Source organism: Dermacentor variabilis, chromosome 9 (genome assembly GCF_050947875.1).
Source record: "Dermacentor variabilis isolate Ectoservices chromosome 9, ASM5094787v1, whole genome shotgun sequence".
In the NCBI taxonomy this organism is placed as follows: Eukaryota; Metazoa; Arthropoda; class Arachnida; order Ixodida; family Ixodidae; genus Dermacentor; species Dermacentor variabilis.
Genome location: NC_134576.1, coordinates 137,411,124 through 137,433,047, shown reverse-complemented (window position 1 = coordinate 137,433,047; position 21,924 = coordinate 137,411,124). Strand labels below are relative to the sequence as shown.

At 49.1% G+C, this 21,924-nt stretch overlaps 1 protein-coding gene across 7 annotated transcripts in view; it reads left to right on the top strand.

The window, feature by feature from the left end:
* The window catches only part of LKRSDH (lysine ketoglutarate reductase/saccharopine dehydrogenase), a 75,404-nt gene that overhangs the window by 50,504 nt on the left and 2,976 nt on the right, over nucleotides 1-21,924 (top strand). For 4 of the 7 annotated variants that reach the window (XM_075669646.1, XM_075669645.1, XM_075669648.1 and 1 more), the window contains 20 exons: nucleotides 114-251; nucleotides 906-1,235; nucleotides 3,403-3,549; nucleotides 4,699-4,777; nucleotides 5,303-5,430; nucleotides 8,837-9,111; nucleotides 9,691-9,708; nucleotides 10,269-10,380; nucleotides 11,163-11,222; nucleotides 11,302-11,372; nucleotides 12,314-12,441; nucleotides 16,371-16,605; nucleotides 18,384-18,494; nucleotides 18,604-18,712; nucleotides 19,066-19,142; nucleotides 19,840-19,903; nucleotides 20,289-20,453; nucleotides 20,883-20,978; nucleotides 21,142-21,257; nucleotides 21,748-21,836. In XM_075669646.1, the coding sequence (XP_075525761.1) occupies nucleotides 114-251; nucleotides 906-1,235; nucleotides 3,403-3,549; nucleotides 4,699-4,777; nucleotides 5,303-5,430; nucleotides 8,837-9,111; nucleotides 9,691-9,708; nucleotides 10,269-10,380; nucleotides 11,163-11,222; nucleotides 11,302-11,372; nucleotides 12,314-12,441; nucleotides 16,371-16,605; nucleotides 18,384-18,494; nucleotides 18,604-18,712; nucleotides 19,066-19,142; nucleotides 19,840-19,903; nucleotides 20,289-20,453; nucleotides 20,883-20,978; nucleotides 21,142-21,257; nucleotides 21,748-21,836 (2,548 nt within the window). The remainder of the gene's footprint in view (nucleotides 1-113; nucleotides 252-905; nucleotides 1,236-3,402; nucleotides 3,550-4,698; nucleotides 4,778-5,302; nucleotides 5,431-8,836; nucleotides 9,112-9,690; nucleotides 9,709-10,268; nucleotides 10,381-11,162; nucleotides 11,223-11,301; nucleotides 11,373-12,313; nucleotides 12,442-16,370; nucleotides 16,606-18,383; nucleotides 18,495-18,603; nucleotides 18,713-19,065; nucleotides 19,143-19,839; nucleotides 19,904-20,288; nucleotides 20,454-20,882; nucleotides 20,979-21,141; nucleotides 21,258-21,747; nucleotides 21,837-21,924) is intronic. The other 3 variants (XM_075669651.1, XM_075669650.1, XM_075669652.1) reach the window with 3 other exon arrangements.

Sequence of the window (21,924 nt, the reverse complement as noted above, 5' to 3'; positions counted from 1 at the left end):
AATATCAGCCGGTCATTCTGTTCGAAACGTGCAATGGCGTTTTATCGAGCTGCTTTACGTATGCCCCGACTGTGTACGTCACTCATTCAACTGTGCTCACGGGCTGTCCGCAGACAATCGCCATCCGGCGCGAAGATGCGTCGCTCTGGGAACGTCGTGCCCCCCTGGCACCCCACCACGTGCGAGCGCTCGCCAAGAGTGGCGTCAAGGTCTACGTGCAGCCTTCCAACAGGAGGGCCTACCCAATTCAGGTAAGCCCCGTTTTGCAACGACTTCCTATCAACACTCGCGAATTATTAGAGCTATAGTCCCGACACATTGTCGTGTTAACCGTACGGGTTATACGGTAATCTGCAGCCCCTCAGCTGCATCCGTCCTGCCAAACGGAGAATTTGTCGTATGACCATGTGTTCTATGTTCGTCGTTTTTTCTTTTCCGTGAGGTACAGTAAGCTGGTATTGTTTATTATTAAACCGCCAAAGTGGTGTCGCAAATGCGTATTTCTTCCATTATTTTCCGAGTTCAACTCCAGTCACATTTTAATTTGGAGCAAATAAGAAAAATCGTCTGTAAGCTTCAACATTGTGCAACCACGTTGAACCGCTTAGACCCTCTAATTGACGCGGATTACAGAACCCCCTAATGCTGTCGGTGTGAAATTGTGAATTTGCAAACTTGACGCCTTAGAGTCCCATTGGTTCGTGGCAAATATCGCAAAACACTTGAGGCCCTTCATCAATACTGAGCTGCCATCAGTCAAGGCTTATTTTCTTCTCCCAAATGCAAGAAATTTGATTCAGTTCGGTGCTGGGGAACCTAGAGCTGACACCGAGCTCGGTAAAGCTTGCCCTCTCAACAAACATCCAATAACAGAGCCGTCGTCCGGTTGGTTTCTCCCGCCGCAGGCTTACGTGAACGCCGGCGCGGAGGTTCGCGAGGACATCAGCGATGTGCCAGTCATCATCGGCGTCAAGCAGGTGCCCATCGACCAGCTGCACCCGAACAAGACGTACGTGTTCTTCTCGCACACCATCAAGGCGCAGGAGGCCAACATGCCCATGCTGGACGTCATCCTGGAGCGCAACATTCGCCTCATCGACTACGAGCGCATGTGCGACGAGAACGGCTCGCGCGTCGTGGCCTTCGGCAAGTACGCCGGGAAGGCCGGCATGATCAACATCCTCCACGGGCTCGGCCTGCGACTGCTCGCCCTGGGTCACCACACGCCGTTCATGGTGGGCGCCCGAGTCCCTGTATGCTTTGATCGCGCTCAGCCGACGCTTCTCAGTATTTCTTTCTTTCTATCGTGTTCAGTGACGCTGCAGCGCATTTGTGAACAGTACCGTGCCGTCGTGCAGGCTTCGATTGTCTGGACCCCGACGAATTTTTTTATATTGCATTAGTGTGTACAGTTTTGCTAGCTGGTATTTCGTTACTGCAAAACTAGCGCAAAAACAAGGCCCGACGTGACTCAAACCTGAAATAAACTGAATTTTGAAAAAAAAAAAAATAACGCATTAGGCACTCTTCGAATGAAGCGGCTTGTGAATGAGCGCCTAATTCTTTGTAACCTCTTCGTGTTTCTTGAGTACTGCGCTCTAGTTTTCCAATCTTGTTTCAATTTGGGAGCAGTTTTTCCAGGAATCTTCATCGGTTTTCCTTAGATGTCAAGTTGAAGTAAGACTGGCTTTCTCTGCGCCGAGCTAGATCTTACATAAAAGTGCCGATTCAACAGAAATAACTTGAGACAAGCTGCAGTATGAGGATTAGCCAAAGTTGAAAAATATTTCATTCCGAGAAGATTTAGCATAAAATGCATGCGCCGTAGGCGTTTTGTTTCATGACATTTGTTTGTGGGCTGTCACTCTCGAAATTCCGAGGAGCAACTTTCTAAGTAATGTAAGGCACTAGCCACTTTAGTGACAAAAGCACTTTAGTGCCGTATAGAATGTATACAGTAATTTTTGCTCACGGCACCCCAAGGCCGGCTACAACGCCGGGCGCAAACACCGGATTTTCTGCAACACGGGACCTTTAGCGCGATCGTGTTAATATCGCGCTAAAAGGTAAAAGGAAGCGACATTTCTATCGTTGTCACATTTGCAGTCCGTGTAGCGTTTCGCCAGCTGCGAGACGAGATGCGCACCGCTCAGATTGTTGCGCGCCGTCGATCGCTGACGTGGGAGCACATGTCCAGGTGTTTGTTGGTGCACTCGCTCGGCAAGGCTCGGGAAAAAAAAAAATCAACTCACTTTTCGAATGACGTGGCTTTTCGAAGTCGGTGCCATACGAAAGTAATTTGCAGATGTATGCCAGTCTGAGTAAATGGTACATCAACGATGGAGAAGCTGAATACCTTAGTTGTTTCCAAACCCACAGGGGTCTATTTGCTGAATTAAGACGGCAAGCTGGGCGAGTTGGTGATTGAAAATGTTCACATGTTTACACAACACGAGCGCAGAGCGCGTGTGTACTTCCTCTCGTCCTTCGTCCGGGTTGCGCTGCCCACCTATAGGAACATGCCTATTTGCTGGCTGCTCTTAGTGATGGTTCATCACCGACCCCACGGTCATACGGCCACTTCGATGCTCCCTCGTAAGCTGCGTTGCTGGTACACGCAGTGAGCTTTCACCGCTGCTGCCGCACGAACTCCTGGCCGACTTCCAACGTGGCACCGCTGAAATGCGACGTGAGACAGAAAATTGTGCAGAAACTGTTGACGATGATTTTCAACGATGATTTTTAAAGGAATTGTGTGCTCGACGAAACGCACTTGTTGCCGTGAGGATATTTAGTTACCGTTTGTTGTTTCATTGCTTAATTGTGTGGACAACGAAAACGCTACGTACATCACCTCTGAGAAGCACGTGCCGTGCTTCTTGGAGTCGCAATATTCTGCGGGAACCCGCAAGGAGGATGAAGATTCATCTAAGAGCTGTCGTACACCTCAGAGTGTAGCGCGAATGTATCGACTGGTCAGCTCTGTCGCATTCTCGAAAGCGCGTTTGATTGAGCGTGATTTCTGGCTTTGTGCAGTCAGTGAGTGCCACCATTAATTAATCTGATAAGCCTAATGCGGTGTTAAGCCATATATGAACTCCGTTCGTGCGCGCTGCCTGGTACAGGTCTATACGGCAAAGCGGCACGTATACACTGAACAGAGAGGGGCCATCAACCGCTTTACAGACAGGCGCTATACTTGTCGCTTGTTCTTTTCGTTTCTCGAACTGCTCAGTGTACGCTGTTTTCGATTGTGCCAATGACAACGCGCGTGTCGTTCCATACTTAGGTGGTGGCACCGAACGGACTATACTGAGCTAAGACTTCCCGCAGTGCTTGTGTCCAGGGCGTTTCACGCGCGCATTTCGTGCAATTCACGCCGCGATTCTTCCCACGGCGCAGCACATCGGCCCGGCGCACAACTACCGCAACAGCGGCATGGCCAAGCAGGCTGTGCGCGACGCCGGCTACGAGATCGCGCTCGCCATGATGCCCCGGTCCATCGGGCCGCTCACGTTCGTCTTCACCGGATCCGGAAACGTCTCGCAGGTAGCGCGCTCGTTCCTCGTTATTTTTTTTTGTTACTCTGTGCGCATGTGTTGCCTCTGAACGAGTGCAACATCGTTAGAAGAGAGGGGAAAGAATACGTTGACCTTTAATTGGTTTTACTTCGGAAAATTAGATCACGTTACGACAGAAAAACAAATACCATCACACAATTAAAAATTCATACTAACGTTCCTCCTCTGTTGTTCCTTCTTAAAATCAGTTGAACTATCAAATGTCAACTTCTCGGCCTTATGCAATAACGGTTGCACCTATTCGGAAAAAATTCGCGATCTACTCGACACTCCGTACGTAGGTATACTCCAGGGCCACGCACCAAGTACAAATTTCAAATGTTTGAGCATTCTTGGTAAACAGTAGGTAATCAGTTCAGCCTCACTGATGAAGTTATTTTATTCGGTTTCACCAAAAAACAGCTCTCGCAACGTTTCCTGATCATAAATAGTGCACGTTTTGTCAAATAAGGCGATTTGCGTCTCTTTAAAGCTGGCATTGTGAACTACGAGGATGTGGCGCTTAGTCAGGTTGCTGCAAATTCAGCTTGTCTAGCCCTACATTCAGCACCACAATCCCTATCCCTACCCACTCTGTACAGCTGTACGAGCAAATGTGGGTAATAAATTTATTCTTCTCCTCTAGCATGTTGCTCTGTTAGTGAACTCGCGCACCATTTGTCAGAAAGTCCAATACACTGAAAAAAAAGTCAGAGTTGTATCATTTAATCAGGCGTGTAGCAAGGTCACTCCTTGATCGGAACCTTCGGAAGTCGGGGAAACTGAAAAAATTACATGTGGCTCAGCCACCTTGAATTTCCTGAACTAGTACCCCGTAACGTCACATTTTGTCTGAAATGTTTACTTTCATTAAAATTCCATATTCGATTCTGAAAAATCAAGAAAGAACACTCAACATGGTGAGCTTTCAGAACCCATCCTGCATATAAACGGCCCAGATGTGCTGAGAGAATTCCGGATACGTGACATCAAACTGACCTACAAGTACTGTAGTTTGGCACGAAATTCAAGAACCTTAACTTATATTTGTGCCGTCACATTTACCACCAAGTAACCGTAGATGACCCTATAAACAACACACCATCAGTGACAGCGTTGTCGCTCTTTCCCGTTCCAGGGAGCGCAAGATATCTTCGAATCCCTTCCATGCGAGTGGGTCGATCCGAAAGACCTACGTGAAGTGTGCGAGCAAGGCGGTAAGTCAACAAATTTCTCAGCGCGGGCATTCGAACAGCGAATTTTTGCCATTTCAGTGCGAATACGCGAACAGCATTACCGTCGAATAGAATGCCCAGTATTTGTCTTCTATAAATGAATAAAAAGAAAGCAGGAGATACAAGACATCACAGACATAACTTTTTTTAGCTCCAATACAAGCAACGCCATTTGAAATTCCGTTCATTTCGTATCATGTAAATTGGAAGCGAGCTTCCCGATAATTTCACAATAACCAAGAACCTGAAGCGGCCAGGTGGTCGTATGATTTGGCTCTCCTAAAGGCGGAAAATATTGAATTACAGCCCAACAGTGACCAAAATAAAACGGGCAAACGATTCAACTGTCGATCGAATACTTATATTCGAAAAACAAGTATACGATTCGTGCTAAAAATTTCCCATATTCACGGACCCCCAATTGACAAGGCTTTGTTCTATTAACCGTGGCATCGCCTGATGGGTCTGCGTGGGGAAACAGTCAGTAATTCCTGCCACCTGTTTCAGCCATCACCAAGGTCTATGGCGCCGTGGTGAGCCGGGACGACCATTACCGAAGGATCGAGGATGACCATTATGACCCTGAAGAGTGCGACCAGTTCCCCGAGCGCTATTACTCCACCTTTTCCAAGGACGTAAGTCATGGTCATTATGACAATTTCACAGCCTCGGTTGAAATATGAGCGCCAATACAATTCCTTTTTTTTAAGTCACTAAAACGCGATACAGTGCAAACACTGCGTTTACCTCTGATGTGCTCGCGCATTCGAATTATCAATTCAAATTGATCATCATACTACAGAACAAAGACGATGAGTTTCTGTTGGCCTGACGTACCCTCCACACCGCCAGTTGGAATGAGCATTTTGTTTATTTCGCATAACACACCTTTTCTGCTCGGTGCGTCGCGTCCTGTGCGGCGTGTGGAGGAGGCTCGTGGCCTCATATGAACCCTTGCTTGACAAACAGTTCGTTCATAAAGTTCTGAATGAGCTCGTGGAAAGCGACGAAAGTGAGGCCGAATGCCAGCGATACGGGAAGCGCCGGCAGCGCAGTCTTCATGATGGCCAACATGAACAGGGTGACGCATATGCCGACCAAGATGCTGACGAAGCAGGCGCACACGATGGTCCAGTCGCCGAACGTCGCCACTTTGCCAACCAGGACGCTGTAGAATACAAAGTCGCCGAGCCCCATCTTGATGCCCTCGCTCTCCTGGTCGTCCGAGCCGCTGTCCGAACTGGAATCTTCCTCGTCCTTCGACGCTGACAAATCCGCCGACGGCTTCTTGACTCGGCCCCGTCGTCCTTGAGCTGGCGGAACTTCCGCTACCTGGGGCGGCGGCGGCACAGCGTGTTCGGCCTGATCTTCGGCGAGGTCGTAAGACTCCGGCGCGCTGGAGCCAGCGTCCGACGGCCTGCGGTAGGACATCCTGCGGTCTAGCGGCACGACATCGGGAGGCCCTGCGTCCGACGGCCTCGGCGAAGCCGGGCCGCGATCGTCGGGAACGTCAGACGGTCGCCGCTCGGACGCCCTGCGACCGTGGGAGCGTCGCTTTTTCGCCGAGTCGTGCTTCGGCCGCGTCGCCATTCCCGGGAATGTGCCCACCACCATGGTGGAGAAGACCAGTCCTGGCTGCAGGCCCTCCTTCCTCTCCTTAGCCGTCTCGACGAGGATCCTTAGTGGCCCGACGACGGCCAGCACGGCGACAAGGTCCCAGATGGGTATGAGGCACAGCACGACCCACAGGGTCCAGGCGGGCAGGAATTTGAGCAGAATGATCGACATGAAAGCAGATTCGACGATCAGGTAGACCTGCTGCAGCAGGAGCGGGCCTTTGGACAGTATCACGACCAGACCGAGCCCCATGAAGTTGTAGACGAAGAAGCCGACCGAGAAGATGTCGGCCGGCACGTTGTACTTGTTGAAGAAGATGTCGATGTAGGTGACGGGAGACATGACCAGGATCATGGCGCAGGCGAGGGTGATCCATGCTCCGATGACGGTGTAGTAGCGGTAGTAGTAGAGCGTCACCATGAGCACCGTCATCGTGATGACCACTCCGAGCAGCAGGAGTGCGTTGGCCGCGGCGTTCGTGGCTCGCGTGAAGGAGACCTGCTCCTCAGTGTCGGGCAGCGGCGTGTAAGGCAGCGTGGCGCCTCCGCTGTCCAGGAAGCGAGGGCTCAGGTTGATTGTGATGATGACGAGCAGCATGCAACAGCTGACTGCCGTCAGTATTCGGACGACGTGCGTCAGCGCATCGTCCAGCACGTCCCAGAGGAGGTTCGCGGGTATCCTCTGCCGTTCCTGCGCCATGACTGCAGCTTCGAACAGCACGATTTCCTGATGATGACAATTTCCTGCCCAGACGCTTCTTTCTTGCTCGCGATAAAAAGGCAGCACGAGCATTTGCGCGGTTGGTTGGTTGGTTGGTGCCTTATTTTATGACCTAACCCACTACGATGTTTTCGTGTCGGCAGAATATATCCTCGTCCTTCCTGTACAGCGTTAGTGCATACTATAGATTCTGCCGGGTATGCGCAGAGTAATCTGCGAAACATTCTCCTTGTACATCTCTTCTGTTTAGTCGCGAGAACAAAATGTTCGTGCAGATTTTAGTGCAACTGCGGCGTCCCAGACATCATCGGCGAGGGGTCTTGTATCTCGTAGAACGGCACATCGCTTCAGCAGATGCGACCGCACGAAGGCTTCTCGTAGCGTGTCAGTTTTATAGTGAATGACTGTATGTAACAGCTGCGCAGCGTTTGCCCAGTGCTGTCCTCCTCTGGTGCCCCACGTTATTTTAGCACTGTAGCTATGACTAAGCTGTTTACGGATCGTACACACCCTATCACCGTCGGTAAGGTCTAAAATCGCCGGCTCTGGAATATTGCACTGCTCCGTCTTTCGTAACTCATCATGAGACCGTATGAGCTCTACCACTTGCCCTTATTTTGCTGGCATTGCCCGTAATCAGTAGTCTTACTCGGTCTCTTCTTCTAATGCGGGTTTCACAGTAGTATGCAATGTGCAGTAATTTTTATGTGATATCTTCATAGCCTGTCTGTCTCTCTTCCAAACACCTTCCCCTGCACGGAGTAGCAGGCTAATTGCATGACACAGGCAAACCACGTGCCGAGCTGTGCTCCCTTCTTTTGGGCTGCAGAAAGGAGCGCCTTCTTCCCATAGTAAAAACCCCATCAGCCCGACCTCTTAACCTTTAGCTCATTAAAGTTCTTTTATCCCAGCCGTCTCCTAATCACCATTGTTTTGCATCAGCCGACTGCGTCTTATTCCCGAAAATTTCCTAACCTCATCGCATCACTTCATCTCCTGCACTACTCGAGTGTGCGTTCTTTCTCTTGACGTCTGTTGTTACTTTAAGATTACTAGTTTTGTATGGTTGGATTTCTCCCTAAGTGAGCTGCGCACCTGCTGAAGAGAATTATCCCAGCATCGAGTTCCGCCAAGAAAGCAATGAAGCTGACCTACCCCTTCCAGGAACTGCCCAAGCCCACTTCTTTCTTTTTACCTCGACTGAAATACCAGCTACACTGCATCGCTGTCCAATCCACGCTGCTGTATTCATGTCATTGGGTCGTCTTGAAAGGGCAGCGCAGGACGACAAAAACAGAAAGCAGGAAAGACAGGAGACAGCCTAGTTGTAGAGCCCCGGCTTCGGCTGCGGGAGGTTGCGGGTTCTATTTTCACCGACGGCAGGCACCCACTAGTTCTCATATAGCACCAAGTGTACTACGGCCTGGCGTTCGGCTTTCTTCACGGTTGGTACGCTTGGGAAAAAGAGCCTGCGCCCTGAATTCCCGTCGAGACCTTCATGCCACTCACTGCACTGACGGCAGTGTTATATACGCTTGGACAAGTCATAAAGGTCCCTAGGACTTGGCAAACCTTGCCACATTGTAGCTCGCGGCGCCCTTGCACCTTGGGTAGGGTCAGTATTCTGTGCTCGCTCTGAGTCTGCGACCAACCTTTTTCTTTACTTTTTCTTTCTTTTTTTTGTGGTTGTAACCGTCCCCGCAGATCGCGCCGTACGCGTCGGTGATCGTGAACGGCATCTACTGGGCGGTCAACTCTCCCAAGTTGCTGACCATTCCGGACGCCAAGCGGCTCCTGCAGCCCACCAACACTCCGTGGCTCCCGAGCAGCGCCGGCGGGCCGTCCCTGCCGCACCGGCTGCTCGCCATCTGCGACATCAGCGCCGACCCCGGTGGCTCCATCGAGTTCATGAACGAGTGCACCACCATCGACGCGCCGTTCTGCCTCTACGACGCCGACCAACACAAGAACACCGAGAGGTAAGCGCTGGTTTGGCACGCGCACTCTGGCTCCCTCGGCACAGCGCCTCCTTTCGTTACTAACGTTGCCGTTCCTTGCTGTGGTTCTATTCTATTACCGTACTTCGTAACAATTAATTTCGTTTTGCATTGCCGCCCGTGGCGAACCCTAGTGGCGAAAATGGTGCGGCGTCGCAGACGATGAACATTCGGTGAAAAGAACGGATCGTTACAATATTAGGGCCGCTGACTGCTGTCTCTGCCAAAACAATTCTTGATGAGTGCCGTGCGAGAGCTGAGCGTTTGGCTTTATACGTGAGTTCTAGCACAGCGTAGTAATACGGCACTCTTGCGGTAGCATCGAAGTTTTGAAGAACAGGGGCAAACATGATCACCACGACGGGACATAGTTTTCTGAAAATCATGTGCTTGAAAACCTGACGGCGGTGATACCCGGTGCGCGTGAATTGCTCGCCCTTTACAACTGCTTTGACATTAGTTCCTTGATTATTTTATATTATGCTATTATTATTCTATTATTGCATTGTCAATATAAACACTACCTTTTGATAAACTATAATTCGAATTTTTTTTTTTCAGCTTACGGCCTAAGAGTTGGTGAGCACCTAGCTGTTGCATGCGTAGCAAACTGCGTAGCGTAGGACAGCGGTTCCTAAGCACGAATATTTTCATTGCTGGGGTCTCCATCGGCGGGCGCTGCACTTAAAATCTGCATGTGCCTCATCGACATGTAGCTTTGAAGGTAGCTCGTCAGATACTTCTGCAATTCAACTCACTTTACGTGCCAGCAGAATCTGAAGCCTGCATGTCCTTCGGTACTTCTTACAGTGTAAGAGGACGTGAAACAAATTAAAGGCCATAACAAGACAGAAGAGTGCCGGGTGGACAGGGCGGAGGGCAAGGTTAATCTGTCCTACTTCAAATTGTCTTGCGTCTTAATACGTCGTAATAAGGAGGAACCAACTAGCCCAGGCACAAGTAGCAATATGCCCTCCGGTCTTCCGGCCACTTTCGTTTATTAAATACGTCTCTGTTATGGCTGAGACACCTTGCACGTATTTCACAATGCTTTATGGTAGTGAGCTGCGGCTAGATTCCGCACTAGATGCAACGTCCAATTTTGGTTAACCTGCCATCTCGTTTCCCGCATCTTTCAGCTTCGCAGGCCCCGGCGTTCTCGTGTGCTCCATTGACAACATGCCAACGCAGCTGCCTCTGGAAGCGACCGACTACTTCGGGAAGCTGCTCATGCCCTACATCAACGACATCGTAAGCACTACTGCCAGTAGCCACAGTAATATATATGACAGTTCAACGAGCGCAAAATTCTCGCAAGTTTGCTTAAAGGCACATTTCAAATTTCGGAATGACATAAAGGAAAGATAAATTAATGTAAATTAAAGTGGATGAAAAAACAACTCACTGTAGGTGGAAACCGAACCAACAACCTTTGCATTTCGCGTGCGATGCTCTACCAATTGAGCTACAGCGGCGCCGTTTCCCCATCCACTTTCTTGGGTATTTATGTGCCCTAGTAGCACCCTGGGAGTGTTAGCCAGCGCCACCCCTCAGACTCGTTATTACATAACGAGGGTCTCGAATCCGGCAACATTGATGCCTTCAGGTAGCATGTGTGGGTTTATTGACCAGTTGCCTTCACCCAAAAAGATCACGTTCTCGTGACGCCTGCGGCAAAAAGGACGTCCCACGTCCGCTACCTAGGTCTGAGTGATGGCGCAGGCTAACACTCCCAGGGTTCTACTAGGGCACATAAATACCCAAGAAAGTGGATGGGGAAACGGCGCCGCTGTAGCTCGATTGGTAGAGCATATATATATATATATATATATATATATATATATATATATATATATATATATATATATATATATATATATATATATATATATATATATATATATATATATATTGCGGTTGTATGGTGGAAATGTCTTTCAAATTGACCACCATACAGGCTAGTGTGTTGTCACACTGGGCAACCTTGAAAATTAAGACGATGACTCGAAGCCCAATACGTGACTTTCTTCCAGATGGCCTCCGACGCGACAAAGCCGCTGTCTCAACACCGAATGTCCCCAGTCGTCGAAGGGGTGCGTAGCGTCTCGGCATACTTGACGGTTGCAGTCTTCCTCCAAAATTCTGACGCACGTCTGCTTTTCTTTCACGCAGGCAGTTATCGCCAGCAACGGAAAACTGACGCCCAGCTACGAGTACATAGAGGACCTGCGCAACACATCGAGGTTAGTTTTAGCCCAGGAGTTGCGCACAGGATCGCTTACGTAGCACACGAGTTCGTGTTGACGGCACGTCTTTCCGAGAAGGCAGGCTGTGTCGACAACGGTTTCAACATTTAACGTGGATCAAATGATGCCGCAGGAGGGTCACGTGGGCTATACCGGGGGCTTGAGAACCTTGCTATAGATTACTTTTCGTATTCCTTCAGCGCGCAGTGGAGGTATCATAAATCACCGGTAAAGTGTCATCGCGCGTACTTCGGGAAACTCCTGTAAAGTACACGTCAACGTCACGGCAGCATTTCACGGCATAGGTTAAGCAGTAATACACCTGTAGTAGCGTGCAGAAAGGGCTTCTCGCTAAATCAATACTGAGAGAAGTCACGCGCACCTCAATGTTTGAATCCCTTGTAACTCGGCTCACTTCTGAGCTGACGGCTATGGCGCAGCTCTCCTGAGACGGGCGTCGTAACAGTGAACCGTGTCGCTCCTTGAGCGAGCATAGCGGGAATGGCAAAAAGTTTGGCCAGGGACGTTCAAATTGTGAAACAGCAAAATAAAGTATACGCATGCGTGTGTCTGTATATCTAAAAATGAAGAGGTCCTGCGATTGCCGATTTTACTGCCGAATATCGTCCTGCTTCAGTGTGAAAACAATCCGCATGACCGTATATTCAGTCAGGTCAAATATCGAAGAGGATCGAATATCAAATTCCCGATGTTAACAGACTTACTGGATTCGTAGTGGAAATGTTGAATATTCGCACAGCCTTATATTCACCCTTCTGCTGAGGTTGCTCGTTGGTTATTTGTTGGGGTGCCTCTAAAGAAAAAAAGACGGCCGTCATACTGCGAGAGGCTTATCTGAGCGACCTGCCTTCTCGAGAGCGGTGCTACTATCTGCGGTATCGCTGCCGCTGTAACGCGCGCCCCGTTCCCGTGCGCAGGTCCATGAAGAAGGCGCAGAGTGCGACGGCTGCGAAGATGAAGAAGGTGCTGGTGCTGGGCGCGGGCTACGTGTCGGCGCCCCTGGTCGAGTACCTGACGAGGGACGACTCCGTGCACGTCGTCATCGGTACGGCACTTCACTCTCTGTAGTCTATGGGGAGCGGAAACGTAATCGCGAACGACGCATGCGCGAGAGCAATTTCGGTAGGCTTTCGAGGAGGGAGGGAGTGGGGGGTGAAGTTAAGCCCAACGTTCGAAGCAGCGACAGCTTGCACTACTCTCAATGGCGATGGTGATGCCCTTAAATTTACACCAGATATTTCTACTGTAGGGGGTAGGGCTAAAATCAGATGGTAGTAACAAAGAGTGTGTTGTGTGTGTGTTGTGTGTGTGTTGTGTGTCGCTACACTGCTTAGCTGTTGCCTCAAAACGTTAATTTCGTGTCTCCACAGTTTCTTGGTCTTCTTACTTATGTTTTTACATTTTGGGACAGTACTTAGAAATTTGTTCTATGCGCAATTTCTAGCAAGTGTCTACACCCTGCTTTGCTGGCTCACTTCAATTTTATGACATGCTCTCTCTTCGTTAAATTAATTAGCCAAAATGGGGTAATTGATCATTATAGAGCAGATTATTTTATTTCACCACGAAAGTATATTCACGTATTGGTAACTACCCCACACATTTCTATGCACCCCCCCCCCCCCCATTGCCGTCAATGTTGCTCAACGAAAATGATCATTCTGGCTCGAATGCCCCTATATTTAACAATTGCGGAGAGTCGTCGCTAGAATAGCCCGTAAATCGGCGAGAACCAAGATGTACACCCAGCCACAAAATATTATGGACCATGCAATCAGAAAAAGCTGAGTATCTCCGCAACCTCACTACTCAGCCTGCTAATTTCGAGGCCCGACTAGACTATGCTAGCAACATTATCGTATACATTTCTTTTTTTGTGTGTGGCTACTGCTACAGCCTGCTCCAATTGAACGTTTTCTGTGATATCGTGGTCCGCAAACTTTTGTAGCCTGGTGTACGTACACGACAAACGCCGACGGACAAATCTGAGTTTTCCGTCGCAGAATAGCTTTCCGCTGTGAAATGCTCTGGGCTGTTTTGACTGCAGAATGAATGTAGATGAAGGCACACTTATTAATCAGCTCGAGAACAACGGAAGGCAGAGGTAGGACACTGGAATTGATTGAACAACAAGGTTGAAAAAGAAAACAGGCGAAAAAAAAAACTAACTGCGTGCGCAGGAATTCTAAGTCACGTCGAAATAGTTGCTAGGCAAGTGCGTTTTGCAATCTATAGCAAAAAGACAGACGGCTCACATGTACAATCGTCGCTCAACCTTTCTATATGGAAGGCTTCAGCAAGATCACCAGCCCTTCTGTTTTTGGGATCAGTGATGTCCGTTTTCCTTTTTTTCGAAGAAAGGTTAGCACTCGCATGATCTGTAATGTGCTGAAAGCGTTTTGTTCAATAAATTTCAGTCGTTAGAGAGCGCTCATGCTGTGTCCTTCTACCTCTGTATCCCGTTGATTTCGCGTTGATTCATAGGTATGCGTCCTTCCGAACTCGCCCATCTTTCTACCTTTCTGTAGATGAAAGCAGACGCTAGAAACATGACCACCGCAACCACACCTCAGTGTAATTCTAGGACACCAGACTAACAGGGTAAATGTTTCGGAAGGTACGAAAGCAGCGCGCTCACGTAGAAGTCTCACTCCGTGCTTCTCGCCTTGCAGTTTCTCGCTCTGCGACTCCTTCTACAGAATCGAATCACTACTTTATAATCAGTCGAACACCGATATATTGAATCTGAATGGAATCGCAAAAGTTCGATATATAACATAAACATTTTTAACGAAAATTTTCAAGGAGATTTGCTCGATGTACACAATAATTCGTTATATGTGGGTTCGATATATCCGGGTTCGACTGTATTAAAAACTACAACTTTCGTACGTCAGGCTACGTCAAATCGCGTATTATTAGTCCACCTTTACGCTTCCGGCACGTGGCGTGCTATGTTTTGGTCGCGAACGCAAGCAGTGCACTACGGCCGCAGGAACACGCCAGTCCGCTGGTTCGGTGGTAACTAGGTTAGTATCTGCGGCACATGTACGTAATAATTATGTGACATTTTGTAACATATTATTCGACTTAACACGTTCCTTCGATTTACACGAGGTACATCTTTCGTACGTGACGCACTCCCTATTTTTTTTTTTTTTTTTTTTGTAATGCGAGCGATGAGAAGTCTCCCTAGGACCTCTCGCTCTAGCCTTACCGTTGTATACTACAATTTGAAACGGAGTACAGATGTCGGACACGAAGTATGTGTTAGATGAAGCCGGAAGGCACTGCTGCGTCGGGAAAATACCTCGAACAAAAATGAACGTGCGGCGAATACGGCGCCGATGCGTAGCTGGTTAACAGAATCTTGCATGGCTTCATTGCTACAATGGCAAATAAATACGAGTCTGCATGTTTGGTAGAAGCTCATTCATTAATTTATCTTCATTGCTGATTGGACTGTGTGATAACAGCAGCACGAGTTTCATTACAATTACAATAGACTGGTGCCCATTGACCTATGCAAGACGCTTCTATACGTTACGAGGGCTGGTCATTGCAGCCATGACGTCTAGTCATGCTTCCACAGCACGAACTCCGCGCTACAAAGCCCGTGAAAGACGCTGAAGCAACGCTTTCCAACATGTAAAACAAGTTGGTTGGTTAGTGTTAAACATGTGTGAAGGGTCTGGTGACGAATATGTGCCGTACACTTATTCCGGTATTCTCATACGGGCCTCGATTCCAAGTCGGGCCTCGGCTCCTCCGAGGGGAACACAGCTCGAACGCAGACACGGCGCTTCATTACGTTCCTTGGCACTTCTTGAGGGGGGTGCATGCTGCTTGAAACACGCTCGCTCAAGAGCTTTTTAGTTGGCACCGAGGCCGCCTGGCAAGAACATTGTTGCTCGATAATCGCCGCGCAGTGTCATTAAAACACAGTGACCTCCTCAGTCGAGTCGCTTAATACAGAGGCCAACGCAAAAGCTTGCCTGGTAACTGGTTGTGCACCTCCCTGCAATAAAACGTCGCTCATGCTTTGGCGTAGTTGTGGTACAAAGCAATCGTTCGCTGTCACTTTTCAGAGAAACATACATATCGCTACTCCCGAGCCCAACATGACCGGGGTATTCTCAGCGCTATGCTTGGTGCGTATTAAGTTTGATCTATCGGCTCTCGAAGTTACACTGAATGGGGCCCTGGCAAGGCCCAAAACAGAGGCAGGCCCTGCTATTTCGGAGTTAAGGCACCGGGCCGAAAGGGAAAAAAAATGGTTGGACGAGGGTTGTCCTTTGAGGACATAGCGGAAGGCTCAGAGAATGCATCCGGGATTGCTGCTTTTAGGCTTCCAGCGGTTGTTCAAGCAGCCAAGACTGCGTGAATGGCTACAAGATTGAGTTTGTTTTCTGTGCTGCATCCAGCGTAGTCATGCGAGCTTCTTGCACAGGTTAAACTTGGGTGTTGCCTTTATACGCCATTTCTACATACCATACCTACTAGTCGCCGTCAGGCGCGCAGACTCGCGAAACATTTGTGTGAACGGTCCAAAACAGTCGAGCGCATATTTGTATGCTCCAATGAACGTACGTGCGAATGTTAATGCATCGGCCCTTTCAACGACATTAATTAGCAGGATATTATTGGCTGAGGCTAACTTCCTTTAAGCCCTTAGTCGGACTTTGCATCAGCCAAGAGTCATTTGTGGGTTTAGTGAACTTGAGCAATGCAGGTTTAAATTCCCGGTTGTGGTTTAAGCCTCTCCGGATGCGAATCTTGTATGTTTTTTCTACCTTCTGTTCTTGTCGCCCGTCGTCTTTCTTCTCTTCCTCTCAGTGTAGAGCAGCGGGGTTTTATCTTAGCCCGGCATGCGCCTTCCTTCAAATAAATTTCGTTTTCACCAACCTCAAGGACTGAATGTGGCATACCCGATCAAATGATTCTCCTTTCCACTGCCCCCTTGTGCTCTTTCAGGAACGGCATTCCAGAAGGAAGGCGAGGCTTTGGCCATCAAGTCACCGAACACAGAGTCCGTGGTCGTCGACGTGACTAAGACTCCGGACGCGATACAGAACCTCATCAAGGACGCCGATTTAGTGGTCAGGTACACCACGCACCCAGGCTGTGTCCGCAGCTGCCGCATGTGCGCAGGCTTTCGGACAGCAGTTCTTTTTCAGCCGCCATACCAGGCGGCCCGTTGTCATTTCCGGTGAGGTTGCTGTTTAGGAAATTGAAATGAGTGTTTTCCGGAGGACTGTGCAAACGTGAGTGCGCTGAGGTTGCCGCAGTTTCCATAAAATTATTCTACCTTGCGAGCTTAAGTCCTTCGCTCCGATATTTTTTATTGTGATGGAAATTATATGGACACTCCAGGCGCATTTCTGCCGTCGCCGTGAGGTTCCATACGAGTGAAGGCGTGTGAGGGTGAGCCGGCGTTCAATCTTGCGTGCGCGAGCAAGGAACGTGACCCGGATGCGTGCCCGATCCTGTAACGCACATGGCAGGGGGTGAGGCGTGGGAGAAGGGGCTTTCTTCTGCGACAGCTGCCCGGGTGCATCGATGTCCTCCTCGCCTGCCGCTCCGTACAGAGTGGAGGCAACCGCGGCGTCTACTACGGCATTGGCCACGCGAAGCGCGGACGCCGTAGTAGACGCTTTTGGTGTACGGCGTAGGGATGCGCTGCTGGCGCTCGTGTCATGAAAGCGGTCTGCGACGTGGCTAAAGTGCACGCCCATGCGGGACTCACCTTTACAGCGATGTGCGATGTTTGCAGAGTGCGCGTAGTGCCGGCAGCTTCGTATGCGCTGTGCTTTTGACGTATCGTACGTGTTGAAGAACAGTTACACGGAGGTCAAATGGCTCGCGGCTCCTGCCGCGATTTGTAATTCCAGCGTTTGCACACTGTTTCCGCGTTCATCGAGCGATGTGTGTTCATGTTCGCCTGTTCGCGCATGACCCCATGCTGGTTAATTTGGTTAAAACAATGACGGGCTAGTTGGTTTGAATCCATGATAGAATATGTAAGCGCGACTGAACAAGGACTTAAAAAGAAGCAGACACGCAAAGGCAGCGTTGTCTCCGTGTGCTGTTTCTTTCTACGTCCTCGTTGAGTCGCGCTTACACATTCTATCACTGTTAATTTAGTTAGTAAGCGAATGTTTACAAGTTTATACGGTCGATAAAACTATCCTTATTCGTACAGCTATCTGCTAATTTGCTATCGGTATCGGTGCTCCTTTCCGGCGGAACTGCGATATTTTTTTATTTCTATATAAAGTAGAATCGTCGGTGCTGTTATTCATTTGTCTGTTTTCTATAGCAGCTGAACTCGGCTGCCACCAACCGCGGTGGCTTAGCGGCTATGGTGTTGCGCTTCTAAGCACGAGGTCGCGGGATTAAATCCCGGCTGCGGCGGCCGCATTTCAACGGGGACGAAATGCAAAATCGCCAGTGCCTCGTATATGGAGGCACGTTAAAGATACCCTGGTGGTCAAAATTAATCCGGAGTCCCCCGCTACGATGTGCCTCATTATGAATTCGTGGTTTTCGAACGTAATGCGGCAAAATTCATTCATTCGTGCAACACGACTGCCATCCTCAGCCCGTCCTGTCGATTCGATGTTCCGTCTTTATGGTTTTAAATATTTCATGCAATGGAAGCAGTGAACTAGCCGAGCTCCGTATTAAAACTGTACAGCATTTTCTTGTGTACAGTGCCTGTCCTGTCAATTGCATCAGCTTGTAAAGCTACGTTCTAAATTTCTTCCGCAACATGTGGAAGACAGCAATAGGGGGACTGTAATCGCAAATATGCATTTCCTGTGATTGCTTTACGCACCTATAGTCGGTTAACATTGCTTGACGATGTGGACTGACAGTGTTTTTTAGTCAGATCATAAAGGTATCTCAGTGTTGTGTTTTTACTGTGGCATTCGCGAGATCTTGCACAAAAAGTGCGGAACTGTGAAACTGTACTTGTTTTAACAGCTTGCTGCCTTACCCGCTACACCCGACGATAGCCCAATACTGCATCGCACACAAGACAAACATGGTGACCGCCAGCTACCTCACCCCGGAGATGAAAGAACTGCACAGCGCGTAAGTGCCGTTTACTTAATTTTCTCTCGGGTCTGGGCAGCTACTTGCCTGAGAATTGTGCCAGCGAAGTGATGTTCATAAAGATTATTTCCTGTGACCATACTTTCAGAGCCGCTGACGCGAACATCACGGTTATGAACGAAGTCGGCCTCGACCCTGGCATCGACCACCTTCTGGCCATGGAGTGCTTCGACGAAGTACGCAGAAAGGGCGGCAAGGTAGGTCGACGCCGTACACGTTCTTCGTGTGTTGTTAGGCACCAGACCAGTCATTGTACACCGAGGATGTGGCTTCGGTTACACGCACTCGACGCGAACGGGTCGAGTTGGAAATTAGCTGACCCAGACTGACCCGACCGCCTTTACATGCGTCCGCTAAGCGAGTTTCAAAGACCTACCCATCCTCTGGTGACGGGGTGACAGAACTCTCGCTCGGCGCGATCCGCTGGCGTTCATGTGACCCCGACGAGCAGTTTACAGCCGTACAAGCCAACTCGGCCCGCCTGTGTCGAGTTCATGTAAACGTAGCTTATGGCTCGGATTGCGTTGACGATGCATTGTCGTTTCTGCAGGTCTTATCCTTCGTGTCCTACTGTGGTGGGCTGCCGGCCCCGGAACACGCCAACAACCCGCTTCGATACAAGATCAGGTGGGCGTCGTCAAAAGAAACTTTGCGTGCGCTTAATATCCTGATGTCTCCTTTATGGAATGTCCGTAAGTTTAAGCTATATACGCTGAGTTGTCAAAAACCGAACAAGATCAGATAAAACCGTTGCTGACATATTTTTCATCGTCACACCAAGTAAGGGGGGAATAAGTAGCACGTGAGCATGTTCAAATAGTGAAATATGCTGGCTTCGAGTATCGGGCGCAACACTAGATATTTCTCGTATGACATTAAGCAAGAAAAAAAAACTAGGAGGGCGGCGGGTGCGGCAGGGGGGGGGGTAGAAATTATTGTACAAAGTCCTTTTTTTTTAACAGGCGCCACGCCGTTTGGAAGTCTGGTTGAATAGCCTTTCAATGAACACAATGTTCATTCAACAAAATGTCAGCACCGCGTATACAACGGGTGCTCGAACCATGCCGATGGACCCTATATGTGCCTAATTTTTTTTTTTTTACCACCGGCCAGCTCCGATAGCGGCAGTGCAACTGTTCGTTTGGTCATAGTAGGAAATTGTGAAATTGGACAGCAGTCCCTTGAACCACATTCCTCAATTCGAAAAGAAAGTGTACGATACGTATCCGAAAATTCAAATATTCGCACACGCTTAGGAAGTAGTAAAAATAAACGTAAATGACAATGTCTGATCCTAATTATGTCCTCTTCTTACTCGTCACAGCTGGAATCCACGAAGCGCCTTTGTCAATTGCATGGGACCGGCTCGATATCTCGAAAACGGCAAGGTAAGCGACCGCAATTCAAGCCGACTTTTCGACATGTCCCGCATTGCAGACGCAGGATTCGGGATTAAATCCAGACTCTACCTGCATGAATGTTGAGCCTGGAATAGGGGTGGATCTCAGCCAGGTGCAGCGGTAACCTTTCGAATGTATTCCGTATGGGCGCCACGTTTATTGCATCGTATATAAGATCGTGTCCATAGAAATCTTGCCTAGCAGCATCTTCTGAGTAAGCTCAGACGCTCTCGGCCTGGGCTTGCTGCACCGTGACAAGCACACTCTTACATTCGGCAAGCCTGTCGGCGAGTTTCGCCACGCAGTCAAACATCTCAGTTCTCGCGACGGCGTCAACGCACTTATGGCCAACGCAACGCTTGTTTCCGTGCAGGAGGTGGAAATAGCTCCCGGTAGTCTGCTGGACAGCGCCCAGCGCGTTCCCTTCCTGCCGGGCTTCAACCTTGAGGGATACCCGAACAGAGACTCGCTTGTCTACAAGAACACCTACGGTATCAACAACGCCCACACCGTCCTTCGCGGTACGCTCAGATACAAGGTGAGGAGTGCTGATGCAGTAGCGATGCGCGAGGTCATTAGCAAGAACGCCACTATACATGTGGCAAACTCTGGGCTCGCACGAGGCCCTGAACTTGCACGTCCATTGGAATGGTGTCGCGCAGGTCAACGTCAAAATCGTTTCATCGACAGTTGTATGTCGGCGCAGAAAGCGTACGAAAACTGTAACATGTTATGTCAGACCCGAAAGGCGACGCTTCTTAAGATTAACAAGTAACATCTGCAACTTGTTCCCTCGTTCGGTGAGGTCGCAAGAAGCTGCTTCGTGCAACTGAAACTGGTGCAGCCATCTGAAATTATATTTTCGAATGGTTTTCACGAACTGTGCCATGCGTGTAAGTGCGCACAGCGACAGTCAATTGATCGATTAATATTTACTTAAGCTAATGTATCGCGGTCTTTCTCCCAGGGATTCTCAAGCGCCATGAAAGGGCTTCAGCTTCTCGGACTTCTAGGTACCGAGCCTCACCCCAGCCTGCACCCGAGGGGACCGGAGATCACCTGGGTATGCGTCGAATTTTTGCCAAGTAGCACTACATCCGTGCGATTGCACACTCACCGTTTAGTTGTCGCTTGATATTCAGGCTTGTATGTCACTCTTTTGTGCACTGATTTGCTACCTTATGCACTTGCCATGGTTATTCAGTACTTATATTTCTTTTGCACAGCGCCTGTTCATGACGACGCTGATGGGCCAACCGGACAATCTCCTCACCTCCAACATCAAGAATCTCATCTACGACCGGGTGGACAAGTGCGAGTTCAGGACGAAAGCCATTGAAGAGTAAGTTCGCCATCTGTGTTCGTTCTTCCGTGCTCCTGTTACCATGCGTCTAGTGACGTCATACTAGCTAAGCACGCCCAAGTTGGTTTTGTAGGGACAAGCACTCAAGGAGCTCTGTTACCTGCTATCCTTGTCTAACGACGTTTTTTGTTGCCATTGTGAACTGAGTTCACCCTATTGTATCGCTACAACGGCTTCAAGAGCACTACTTTGTATTTGAGAATAGCATCGTGCTGACCTAATTACGTGTGATTCTGTATTCGCGGACAGTGGCCAGATTTGACTGCTGAACCAAAAAGAGAATTGTAACTACTGCATTTAATCTGATGCCAAATGTTATGTCGGAGAATGATGGAGGGAATGTGCAAACTCCTGAAAGTGTTAAAGGCGAGGATGGGGGTGATGTTTAAAGCTCAAAGTACTTGGCAGCTTTGACTGACAGCTTTAATATTTAAGTGATGCCGCATCCTGTGCTAAACGCAATTTACAGTCTGGGCCTCCTCGATGACATACCGGTCGAGAAGAAAAACACGCCCCTGGACACGCTCATCTTCCACCTGTCCAACAGGCTTGCATACGGTAAGAACGGACGTCTGTGGTTCCGTGTGGTGTATTGGTTGTATGTGAGCGCACCCGCTTGAAGTGTTTCAAGTCTGTCTGTCCGTCT